The 12567-nt window shown below is 36.7% G+C and overlaps 1 protein-coding gene across 1 annotated transcript; it reads right to left on the reverse strand.

The window, feature by feature from the left end:
* Nucleotides 1-276: 276 nt before the first annotated feature.
* Nucleotides 277-9445, reverse strand: LOC309488649 (5-hydroxytryptamine receptor 7). The gene is made up of 2 exons (XM_082156914.1): nucleotides 8658-9445; nucleotides 277-2891 (listed from the first exon to the last, which is right to left on the reverse strand). Exons 1-2 carry the CDS (start codon nucleotides 9122-9124, stop codon nucleotides 2141-2143), a joined length of 1218 nt encoding a protein of 405 aa, XP_082013040.1. The 5' UTR covers nucleotides 9125-9445; the 3' UTR covers nucleotides 277-2140.
* Between the last annotated feature and the right edge of the window lie 3122 nt (nucleotides 9446-12567).

Genomic DNA, 12567 nt, shown 5'->3' on the forward strand with positions numbered 1-12567 from the left:
GATTTTTCCTGTTAACAGGATTTACTGTTTTTCTGACTTCCTTTTCTGACCTTATACTTACCATACATGCATAAATATGTAGGCCTACATATCATACTTGCCTGTTGAGAGGAGTTTATTTCAGCATCATATAAAATAAACAATAATGATAATAATAATATTAAAGCAAACACAGCTCTGGTATCGGAATAGTATCGGTATCGACCGATATCCAAATTCAGGTATCGGGATCGGATCGGAAGTGAAAAAATGTGGATCGGTGCATCCCTAGTTTATACACCATCTTACAAAACAAACACTGAGTGCAAAGCATGTACAAGCAGAATACTAATACAACATATGTTGACTAAGAAGTTTAAATAATAAATATAATATTTAGCACATCTGGTCACAATATGTACAATCTTTCTATATAAAGTTCTTGAAACCCTTTGTGAATCAATGTATTTCGCCGTTTAGATTGCATTACATCAGACAACAAATTTACATTGTAAAAGTGCAGATCTAAAACAAAAGACAATAAGGCAATATGCCACAGGCCTAATATCTACACATTTACTAAAAAAATGCCACAACACTTTTCAAGGGTTAATAATGCAATAGACTTCCATGCATATTTACACAGTACCTGAAGCTATGCATAACATTTCTGATGTAGAAATCGCTAAAAATCTGAAATTAGTACCCACATAATTTTTTTTAACCTATTTATTAGTTTAAATTATTGTGTATGAATTTTTCTGTATTCATTTTTGAAGAAAAGACCATATGTTTTGTCACTCATCATAGAAATAAAGCTATCTCATGTTAAATTCAAGGCTCAGAAGCACAACAGATAGGGATTAAAGGTAAAGTATAGGCAATTTTCGGAGAGGCTAGCAATAGCGAGCTAGCTTTGAAAGCATAAGATCCCAGCCTCCCTTCAGAGCGTCTCCAAAGCCACGCCTCCTTCAAAACACATGATAATGGCCTGAGAGCAAACAAAAGCGTCACAAGAGACATAACATTACAATAATACTGAACAAAAACAACTTAATGAGCTCTGACCTATACCACCTGACTGCTGCAGATTCATTTTAGCGTTGATAGTATTGCCATTGCGTCTCTTACAAATTGGTGTAATTATGGCTTGAACACAACATAAGTTTGTTGTTTTGGTTCAGGAGGAACTGTAAAAGGCAGCTGCTGTTTCGGTTGCAGTGCTCGGTGACTGACGTCTGTCTAACTCTGCATAGCATGAAACGCACTGATGATGTGTGATGTCTGCGCTAGCAGGTGTGCGGAGGTACATGTGTTGACAGGCAGGTAGGACATTGTATCATTGCATTCAGACCGAATTCAATGATTGGACGAAAATTGTATGGTCCTACGCCTTCCACAGACGATATATATACATGTAAATACATCAGGATGCAAAGAGACTTTCAACCCGCATAACAAAACATGTTTCTGGAACAAATCACCTACCCTGGCTTTAAGACATTTCTCATGACTTGGATCAGGCTTCAGCGCACCACATGAAGAGTGTTGCAGATTGCATCACAGAGGGGTGATTTGACAAAGTTGCTTTGTAGCATAAAAGCAGGAAATGTGCAGAATGAACAGTGAATATTACATTAATAAGAAACGGCTTGTTGAATGTTGGTTCCTGAAACTTTCAACCTAAGCTCACAGGAAAAACGTGCCTGTGGCAACATTTCTGCAAGAAGATGTTTCGTGACACTTTCAAAGCGATGAAATGTCCAGTGAGTTGTGCTAAAGAATGTTCAGTTTCTATCTGAAACAGATTGTGAATCTGGCAATGTTTTATTTAGATGGTTGTTGTAAGTATTACGGCAGTTTGGAAATTAAATGTCAGGTGAGTGGCACTAAATGGTAAATCGCGTTTGAAAATAACATACGCCATTTCAGTTGAAAACTGCAGAGAGTTGTGTGTATAGGTATGCTTTAAAGTTTTTTTAAAAAGAGGTATGTTTTTCCAGTGATGCTATGTAGGAAACTTCACTCTCTTGGGATGTTTTGATGAATCTTACTTATTGTGATTCACAGTGAATTACTTCCAAACTGTGTTTCTTGACTTTTAGAAGAGTCAAGATGATATATTTTGCACCATCCCATTATATAAACAGATTGAGAGCAGTCAGAGTTTTAGAGCCTCATGCACTCCCATAGCCGAGAGTCGACGGTTGATGTTTCGATAACGGCAGCGTAACAGGTCTTTATAAGTGGAACGCAGGTCTCGGTTGAAGAAGGCGTAGATAAAAGGGTTCATGAGCGAGTTGGTGTAGCCCAACCACAGCAGTACCCGCTCCAGCCAGACAGGGGCGCAACTGCAAAGCAGCCCGCAGATAAACGGCCGCGCTGTGGTGAAGAGGAAAAACGGCAACCAGCAAAACGAAAAAATTCCCATGATCACCCCAAGAGTGGTGGCCGCCTTCTGCTCCCTCCTGAAAATCGAGGCGCTCCGACGTTCGCGGTTCAACAGGCAGGAGAGGGTGGAAAACTCCTCGGTAACTGCAGGGTTCTTCATCCCTTGCATGCAGAGCCCCTCTACGGTGGCCAACGCTGGTTCAGGACAGGCCATCTGAATTGGGGGAAGTGCGGCAAAGTGGTGTTTGGCCCCACTTTTGCGGGCAGCTTTGAAAATCTTGTAATACATGAAAAGCATGACCACCATTGGGATGTAGAAGGCCACAGCTGTGGAGTAGAGGGTGTAGCCCACATCCTGACTGATCAGACACACTCCTGCAGTGTTGACGTTCTGAGCCCAACCGCAGAATGGTGGCAGAGTGATGGATGCAGACACCAACCATACGCCGACTATCATCTTGGCCATAAGCTGTCCATTCTGTCTCGCTGGGTAGGTCAAAGGGCGAGTGATTCCGAGGTATCTGCGGAAACAGAGGATAACACGTTTAATGAGGTGACTTCATATGACATGTTTCACGTTTTAGCAGAGAACTGCATTCCTCTAAACGACTGAACCCAAAGATCTCGCACCTACCCTAGTATAATCCAGATCTGGCTCAAAATTCCTCAAAAGTATCAGACCCGAGAAATTGACCTAAATTTTGCCAACAAACGGAGTGGAAAAGACGTTGTGTTCACAGCTAAATCTCTGGTATGTCAGACAATCCAACTAACAAAACAATTCGGCCAACAAAAGTAGCATCCGAATATGCCTACATCCCTACCATATAGTGGGGGAAAAACAGTGTGTGAAATGTGTACAAAAGTCCAAAATCACAGTATTCATAAATTCATAATAGGCGTAAAGTACCAGGATGACCTACTACTACTGCTGAGATTCTGAGTAGTAAATCGACTGACAGCGAAAGGCACACGACCTGCGTTCCTCACCAAGACGCTCAATTGGATTCATATACATGTAAGAACAGTATTGGATTGGGTTCACAATCAGTTGTTCTTTCTTTCCGAATGCACTCAGTGTCAAGGGAAAAAGTTACATTTCTCTGTGTGTGTTAAACTTGCATTAATTAATAATAATTATAATTAATAATTAGTTACATTTATATAGCGCTTTTTCTGAGACCTCAAAGCGCTTTACATAGATGGGGGAATCTCCTCAACCAAATTAAGATGTCCCTCTGTTTCAGTCGGCTTTGTCAAAATGTTTCAGACAGCATTAGCATTTTCACTCTAGTCTAGATGGCTTCAAAAGCTTTCAAAAAGAAATAGGGATTATAAATATGTAATGTTTGCATTAGCAGTAATTCTTGCTGCATCTCTCTCTTCTCTGTGCTGTTAAGTCGCCATGTAATGCTTATAGGTATACCCTTGGACATGAAAGAAGGAATATAGCCTGTAACAGATGTTTCTGATCTCATTGTCCACATCATTAATGTCGAGACTGAAACACAAGTCTAAAGTTTACAGATGGAGCTGTGGCTTGGGGGTTATTGTGATCCAACATGTTTAGCTTTGGTGACACGAGTTTGAATCCTTGAAATAAAGAAATAAAAAAAATAAAAAAATCTCCTTCTCTAGAGATTTTCCCAGAATTCACTGCATTCATTCATCAAAATCGGATTTCATCAAAGTCTGTTTCACTGCAGTGAGCATTTCAAAAGACTTCAGTGTAACTAAAGATTCTATAAATTTTGAATAGCATATACGGTACATTGGCTTCTCTTTACCTTCTAAAGCAGAAAGTCTCTATACCCTTGCCCACCTCTAAAAATAAAAGCTTTCATTTCACGCATGAGAATCCCTCTGATCAAGAAAGGGCTTAGAGACACACTTATTGGACCGGACTCTTAAGGTAGTTAAAACCTTTCATATACCTACACAGAAACTCCATATAAATCGCTGAACCATGAAACCATTTTATATTAGTTGCTAAAGTGCTCTCTTTAACTTTTTTAATTTTGTTTATTATACAGACAATTAAAACATAATGAGTTAAAGATATCGAATATAATTAGGAGGTTATATTAAAGGTAAATTAGAAATCATTCTTTATTTATTTACTTTAAAAAAAAGGTTTGTTCACATAACCCTTCAGTACATATGAGCCATAGTATTAGTGAAAGCCACTTCATGTCATCAAATACTGTGCTATCAAATAGGCTAAATCAAAAGGGTAGCATCTTTTGATGTTGAGTACTGTCTACACTCCAGTTTGCTCTTTCTGCCTCCTGTCATACTGGATGAAATACAGCACACTTGCAGAAGCCTCTCAGAAAACAGGAATAATAACTAGATTAAAAACAGTAGTGAAATGGGAGATGAACAATGTAGTCTAGGGGCACTTCTCAAGATTGGACGGCTGATGCTAACAGTGGCAGGTCAAGCAAATGAGCGGAAGTTACTGTGATTCTTAAAGAGTCAGACAAGATTTGAGAACCAGCAAAAGGATTACAAGGGACTGCAAGGACAGTTACGAAACCCAAAATTTGAATGCCATATTCGGTCACTAGAGACAGTACACTAGACAAAAAGCAGCTAATGCTAAACGTAAGATTAACAAGCTTTTATTCAGACAGACAGGTGGATGAATGCGTTTCATTCTAAGTATCATCAGAAAGCACTTGTCAGTGTCTGTGTACTTCAGTCATGGGCATAATGTAATCACAGCATAACATTCGCTGCTGCTGTAATTGATATTGAAAACAACATGCTGTTGCAAAACCCATTGAGATACCTACGTAGGTAGTATTTTAAGGCATCATAGGTGTACTCCACCTCAAAAACTAAGGTAAACTCCAAAAGCTGGCCAAATAAAAATAATCAAATGTGCCCACAACAGAGAAAGCAGTTCCACTGCCTATTTTAATAGTTTTGGTTAAAATTAGCAATACTGTTTTTATAGGGGCTTTCATACCGGAGAAACCTTTTAATAGTTCCTACAACTATTGGCGAAAGTACCCGGATTTTGGCGCGTTCGCACCGCTGAGTACTTAATTTAGCTCCTACTTCAGAGTCGGGTCTAAACCAGCACTATAGGAGCTATAGTGACGTTAGTGTACGCTGATTGGCCAAACGCACGCAAAACACCAGCACCCGCCATTTTTTAAAAGGCTATGTAAACACACAGATTATAGCCTAGGCCTATATATTTACTTCACAAACTAACTCTACGAACATGGAAAACAGTGATAGATGGGGCTCTTAAACTTTACGCTGAGGAGAAAATCCAACGCAACTTTGAGGGGACCAAGCAAAACACGATTATGTATTTCTGCTCAGCTAGCAACACTGGACATCAACCACACGGCATACTAACTTTTCATTACTGTCTACTTTCTATGTATAATAGTTATATCTAATAACAAATTAGACTGTTAGACAGATCGTAAACTAATGAACACGGAGAATGCAAGCACTGTGTTTTAAAGCTCTGGTGTTCTCAGCGCCATCAAAATAAAAGTCACAACAACAAGCGCGGCTTACATCACTTCTGAGTTCCTACTGGCGGTGCGAATGCAACCAGAAAACGTTCCTAGGGGAACCATTAGTTCTCTGGGAACCAGACTGGTGGTTAGTTCCTAAAACTAAGTTCCAAGAACTATCCGGTGCGAAAGCCCCTTATGCTTGAGTATTGCGCTGTTAGCTTAGCAACATGCTAATAGCAATTATAAATCGCAATCTAAATTGATTTTAAATAAGTCAAATGCAAGTCTTCTGAGTGGAACACCATTTGTATGCCGTTTGTAGCATTCCAAATGAGATTGCATGACAATTAGGAAGTTCACTTAGAAGGAAGCTGTCTATTTGCAACTAAGCAGCTCAGTAGGCTTTGGAACCCATGTTATGTTGTAGCAGCTGATTGTCTGAAGCTAGCACAACGCAAGAGTTTTTTTGTAGCATGATGGGCAGACAAAAGTGAAAAAACTGATCAAAGCAAAATTGAAGGTCTTAATATGACAGGATTGTTATGGGTGGTAATGTTTAGATTACATCAATATTACTGAATTTGCACCACAGCATTCAGTTATGTGTAATGAAAAGCACTCTTGAGCCGTCAAATGTGTCAGAGCAAATTAGTCGAAAACAAAGAAAGAAAAAATCTGAGGGGACCTTATTAGAGATCTGTACTTTCAGTATCATCTGACCTTAAAACCCCTTTTGTGAATGGTTTTATTAAGAGGATCTGTTCAAATTGATAAATTACACTAATTTACCTCAACTGGATCTTTCATGTCTGTTGTATTTTCGCTTTCTCATGCATTCGTGAATGGTATTAAGTGTGCAATATATACTTGATTTTACTAGTTATACATATATTTCATATATGCCATATACTACCTAGTATCTATTGTCCTCATTTGGATTGAAGGATGTTGGGAAACAAAAAAACTAGCTCTTGTATTGAAATGAAAAGCCATATTGAAAACAGAAACATCTCCATCAGGTGCATGGAGACTTTGGTTGGTTGGTATTTTGTAATTTTAGCATTCGTCTTCTAAATTAAGCCTTAAAGTTGCCTTAAATAATGACTTCAAGTTGTAGAGAAAACTTTTCACAAAGCTCGTTAAAAGAGAATATTTCTACAGCCATCTATAATCCTTGAATTATTTATCTTCAGCATTTGCAAAATGTACTATTCACAGTATAATTTTAGTGAAGTAGTCAAAGTCTAAACCTGTTTTGCAGCCTTGCAATCTTATAGTCACTCATGAAATAAAGTGTAGGATGGTTGTAAAAACAGGCATAATTCTCAGCCCACCTCCAATCACCAGGTTATTCTACTTCCATGCATCTACAGTTACACATTGCACTGTCCCACGAATGCCAGAAACATTAAGATTTAGGCAGCAGATACACGATGTCAGGCCAGCGCTTATCATTGAGACTCGTGAAAGGACCTAACATTTTAATCGAATAACCGCTGCCAAGCAGGGTGTTCCAGCATGCAGTCCTCACCTCCTGGGGTTCCAGCTCAGAACTTTATCAAAGAGCACCATCAAAATTGCATACGCACCAGGACGCAGCTTCAAAGTCTAGTTCATACAGTCTCAAATTACATGGAAGCATTTTTTAATGCTCTGTTTATTTATTTAGGGTTGCTCTTGTGCGTTTAAAAAAAATATATATTATAATGGAAATGCTTTAAAAAAAAACATGCTTTTCAGTTTTCATTAAAAAATCATTAATAAACATTGTGCAATATTTGCTTAACTAACAGATCAGTAGCTCATGTACTTTCAATTATAAAGGAGACCGGGGATATATTTTAGTATTAAGTTTGGAGTCAAAAATACTATTACATAAATACTTCCATCATTTAGATTTGAATGTTGATACTTGATACTCTTAAAACTCTCTAAAATTAGGACATTGTGGATTTTATCCTCTAAAGAAAAATTCCATAATTATCATATTTTGCAATAGCAAGTTAAAATTTCAACAAAATAAATGTTTATGAAATTTTTTATTCATTAATTTGTGTGTGTGTGTGTGTGTGTGTGTGTGTGTGTGTGTGTGTGTGTGTGTGTGTGTGTGTGTGTGTGTGTGTGTGTGTGTGTGTAATGAATAACAGGTTGGGGCAGGTTTTCACACTGATATTGGAGCATGTCAGTGAATATTTCTTACATGGGTTATTTATATAATTTTCAATTTTTTTCATTAAGTTATAATAATACGTTTTATTTATAGGGTATTTTTTTATTGATTGAATAACCTATCTATAGGCTATATTTTTTATACAAAATATAGATTTATATATTTCTGTTGCATATTATTTGAAAATCATAACATCTTGACAACCACCAAGGATATACAATTCATTGAATATCTATATAGATTTTAAACTATAGATTTTATATAATTTTGTTGTATATTATTTGAAAACCAGCCAAGAACATAGAACATTCTGAATATCTAGGCTATATGGATTTTATATTATATATATAGAGATTTTCTATAATTTAGTTTTTAAAATATTTGAATATTAATTGAATTATAAATTATTCTTATTTGAATGATTATTTGAAAACCATAATATCTTGGCTATATAGCCAAGCAAAGCATATACATAAACCCATATTTAAATAATGATATATTAAGCATTATAACATCTATTAATGTTTGTCAATAAAAAAGTGTCAAATTATTTGCCAGAACTGCATATGAATTCAATGTCTTTAAAATAACTAAAACCTTTATAGAATCTCGAACTCTTCATATGATCTTACCTGTCCACACTGATCACACACAAAGTCATTATTGAAGCCGTGCAGCACATGACATCCATCCCAATAAAGACATTGCAGAAAACCTCCCCAAACAGCCAGACGCCCCCTGTCAGGTCAGTCACTATGACAAAGGGCATCACGACTACAGCCACAGAAAGATCAGCTATAGCCAGAGATACTAGCAGATAGTTGGACGGTTGTCTGAGTTTCTTCACGACGCACACCGCAATAACGACCAGAGTATTCCCCATCACAGTGACCGCAGTGATGGTGCTCAGCATCATCCCAATGACCACTGTCTTAGTCAAGTCCAGGTCCAGAGTCTGCTGCTCCCCGCACGACTCATTACTTTTGGGCTCCGCTGTGGTTAATAGAACAGTGGGGGGAAACTCAGTTGTCCCATTGAAAAAGGAGATTTCGGTCTCTCTGGAAAAAGAAACCAGTTCAGCCCCATGTGTCGTGAACATCACTGTATCGAGATTTTGACAGTGAATAAAACTTCCGCGCGCCTGAAGTGGACAGTGAACGTCATGGTGCCTACGAACTATCCGAGTCCGGCTTCAGCGGTCCGAACAACAAAATACACCCGAGGAGAGTGATGAGAAACACAGAGAACTCTCTCAGCCTCGTTCCGCTGAGGGGGAGAAACAAAACACGGGCTATAAGTAGTTTTGAGAGCCGTTTTGTGAAGAATAGTGAACCTGCCAGTGAACCCTGACAGACGCTAGTGCACAACACTCTAGCCTACAAAATAAAAATATTAGTTTTGAAATAAAATATGCTTTCAATTAGCGCCACTTAAACACAGCGTTGGTAAAATAATAGCTTTTGATATTAAATAACTTTATGATATCTAAAAGGCTATCCTACGTCGTTAAGAAAAGTTCTGGCTTCTGATTGGCCAATACAATGTTCTAGTCCTGGTTTATTCCACAATATAACGTTGTCGTTGATATAAATGCTTATGGATTTTTTTTTTTTGCATAGCAACGTCAAGTTTTCTATATTTATAGTAAATATTAGATCTATCTAGGCCTATTACGAAAGCTATGATAATATAAGTCAGAAAAATACAAAATAATAGCCTATTGCTTATTCAGGAGGTCAGTTTTAATTCATTCAGTAGCCTATAAATAATCGATCAAATTCCGAAATACTCCTTTTTGGGTCTGCAGGGTGTTAGATATAAAATTTTAAATGTTTAATCACCATGTTCCAGCATAATAACACATTTGAGACGGTTTATTCAGATGGTTGGCTATATTTTATTAAAGCAAACACTCGGCTTGCTCATATTTGAATGTTTATGCATAACATCATAGCTCTCTGTTGAAGGTCGCCCTCTGGGGATGAATCTTGGCTTCAAAAACTTACCATAAAATAGGCCTACATCAAATTAGCTATAAGCCTTAAAGGAGCCTAATAGTTTGTTATATAATCACTTCATCAGTACAATATTTATAGACTTCTATACTGCCAAATGCTCTCTTTAAATTTTAATGTACTCCATCATAGTAATACCATAATAATATTTACGGTCTATTTTAAAACAACAAAATCATTCATGGTTTCTCTGATTCAGTTTCATATAAATGCATTGTTAACAATTTTATTTTTTGAGTTAATTGAAATAAAAAATTTGAGTTACACAATGAAAGAGATTGGTTTAATTAACAGAAACTCAATCTGAACCACATTAATTATCTAAGTTGATTTGACAAAAGAAAAAAAGTTGTGATACCAAATCATTAAATATTTTTACAGTGTGTAGAAAAAACAATAAGCCTGAGCCTGACCCCAAAGCCTAAAATTAGAAGAATAAACATTATCCATGTTATTATGGGGTAATAAAATATAAGTCTGGACCCTTATACATCTGCTGTGCCCATGAACAATTGGTGAAAATCAGTAGGCCTATAGGGTAATATATCGTTAAAGTCAGGTTTATAAACCATTGAACAATGAAACAATCTGACTTTTCTCTATTTGACCACTGGGTGACAATGCTGGATTACTGTTTATGAATTATCTCCCATTCATAATTATAACCTCCACAATGTATTTCTCTATAATTGTACTGGTCTATAACATAGCAATTTGTGTAGGCTAATCAAAATCATTGGATTATCCCAGACGTATGGATAATTTTATAGCGATGCATGCATATGACTTCATATGGCTAGATGTAGGCTATGTTAAAAACTACACTACCCACAAATATGTATGCCGAGCACAAGTCGCCATGTTGTAGGAAATCCGTTTGCACTGTGGATTAGAGTTTAATCCGCAAGAAGGGAGTCAGGACGACTCAGTGGATCAAACAAGAAAGAAGAAAGACAAAACAGTGAGGCACGGAATTTGAGCGTAACAGTAAAACCAAACAAGAATACATATTTATTATTTACAGGCCACTGTGGTCGCTTGACAAAAACTGGCAACATCTCGCGCACAGCCTTTTTATTGTCCCCCCGCCTCCTTTCCCTCATGAAGTCTGAGCCATTTTCTGGAATCGGTTCTTTTGAAGATTTTAAAGAACCGGTTCAGCAACCAATTTAGCGATTCTTATCCGTCGTGACGTGATTGCGTCACCGGCGTGGCATTTATATTCTGTCTAACCTTGAAATAAAGCCATTTGTAAGCACATATTGATAATTACTACGAGTTTTATTACGAGTTTTAATAAAAGGATGTTTACATGTCCAAATTAATTTTAAAAAGCTGATTAAAAACAAAAAATTATCCCAGTAGCCTACATTTTATTAGCTATACTTGATTAACTCACTCATCAGTTCTCTGTTTATTGTGAATCGGACATGTCTAAAGGATACGCTTGGGAATTTCCTAAATAAGCCCTCTTCACTTTGGAATATTATCCTTAATTATATTTTTTATAAAGTTGGTGGGCTGGATATAGGCTATTCTCCTATTTTGTAATTATAATGTTGCAAAGATCCCTATCAAACTTTCTAATTTCCATAAGATGCTATTGGGTTGGTCTAAAACTTTTCTCCACACAGATATGACTTATGGAACAATAAGGATATTGTCTACAAAAATAAACCACTTCTTTGCGACTGGTTCAAAACATGCGTAGGGCATGTTGAAGCCTATTTATAATTATTTAATTTTTTTCTACCACCAATGAATATGCTGTTGTTTTCCATGCCATTACCTCTGGATTGTCTTTATTGCTGCATGATTCTACATTTCCATGGCCATGTAGCCTATCTCCCTGAACTTAACTGACACAGTCATTGGGAGCATATGCTTATCGAGAAACAAAAAATAACTGTAATATCAGAGCTCTCTTCCAGAGAGAGGCAGTAACAATTCCTTACATCGTTTATTAGGGGAAAGTATGGTCTTGATTATCTGCTTACCAATAAAGTAAAATAAATAACATTTAAATTGATTCATAAAGTTTACTCAACTAAAGCCTTAATAATTTTTATTTCTGTCACTCTCCTGGGGAAAATGTTATTCACTTGTTTTGGCTATCCTGCCTACACACAGAAATTGTTGTACATTTTTTTTTACTGTTTATCCAATTTCATTTTGTTAGTGACTTTTCTTTCTTTTAAATATTTTTCTTTGGATTGTTTGAATACTCAAAAGAGAAGGAAAATATTACATGTATTAGCCTACATAACATTATGTCATGATAGCAAAATTTCACATAGGCCTACATAAAAAAAAAAAAATGTTCGGCCTCTAAACCTCTCTTTTCTTTATTCAAAATTGATCTAGATAAGGAAACTATCCAAAGCTCTGTTAATCCTAAAGCAACAAAAGCTGTATATTCATCTTTTGTGCCCTCGTGTGGGCTAATTTATTAAGTTATTTCCTTTTTGTTACTCTGGCAGTACGTCTGCATTGTCTTGTTTTTTTAGGCTATGTTTAGTTTAAATTA

This window comes from Leuciscus leuciscus, assembly GCF_965113295.1.
Source record: "Leuciscus leuciscus genome assembly, chromosome: 24".
NCBI lineage: Eukaryota > Metazoa > Chordata > Actinopteri > Cypriniformes > Leuciscidae > Leuciscus > Leuciscus leuciscus.

Excerpts from the sequence above, each read along its gene's own strand:
- LOC309488649 (XM_082156914.1), bottom strand. The coding sequence starts at position 9,124 with ATGTTCACGACACATGGGGCTGAACTGGTTTCTTTTTCCAGAGAGACC. Across the intron at positions 2,892-8,657 it reads TGTGTGATCAGTGTGGACAG|ATACCTCGGAATCACTCGCC; the intron begins GTAAGATCATAT and ends CTGTTTCCGCAG.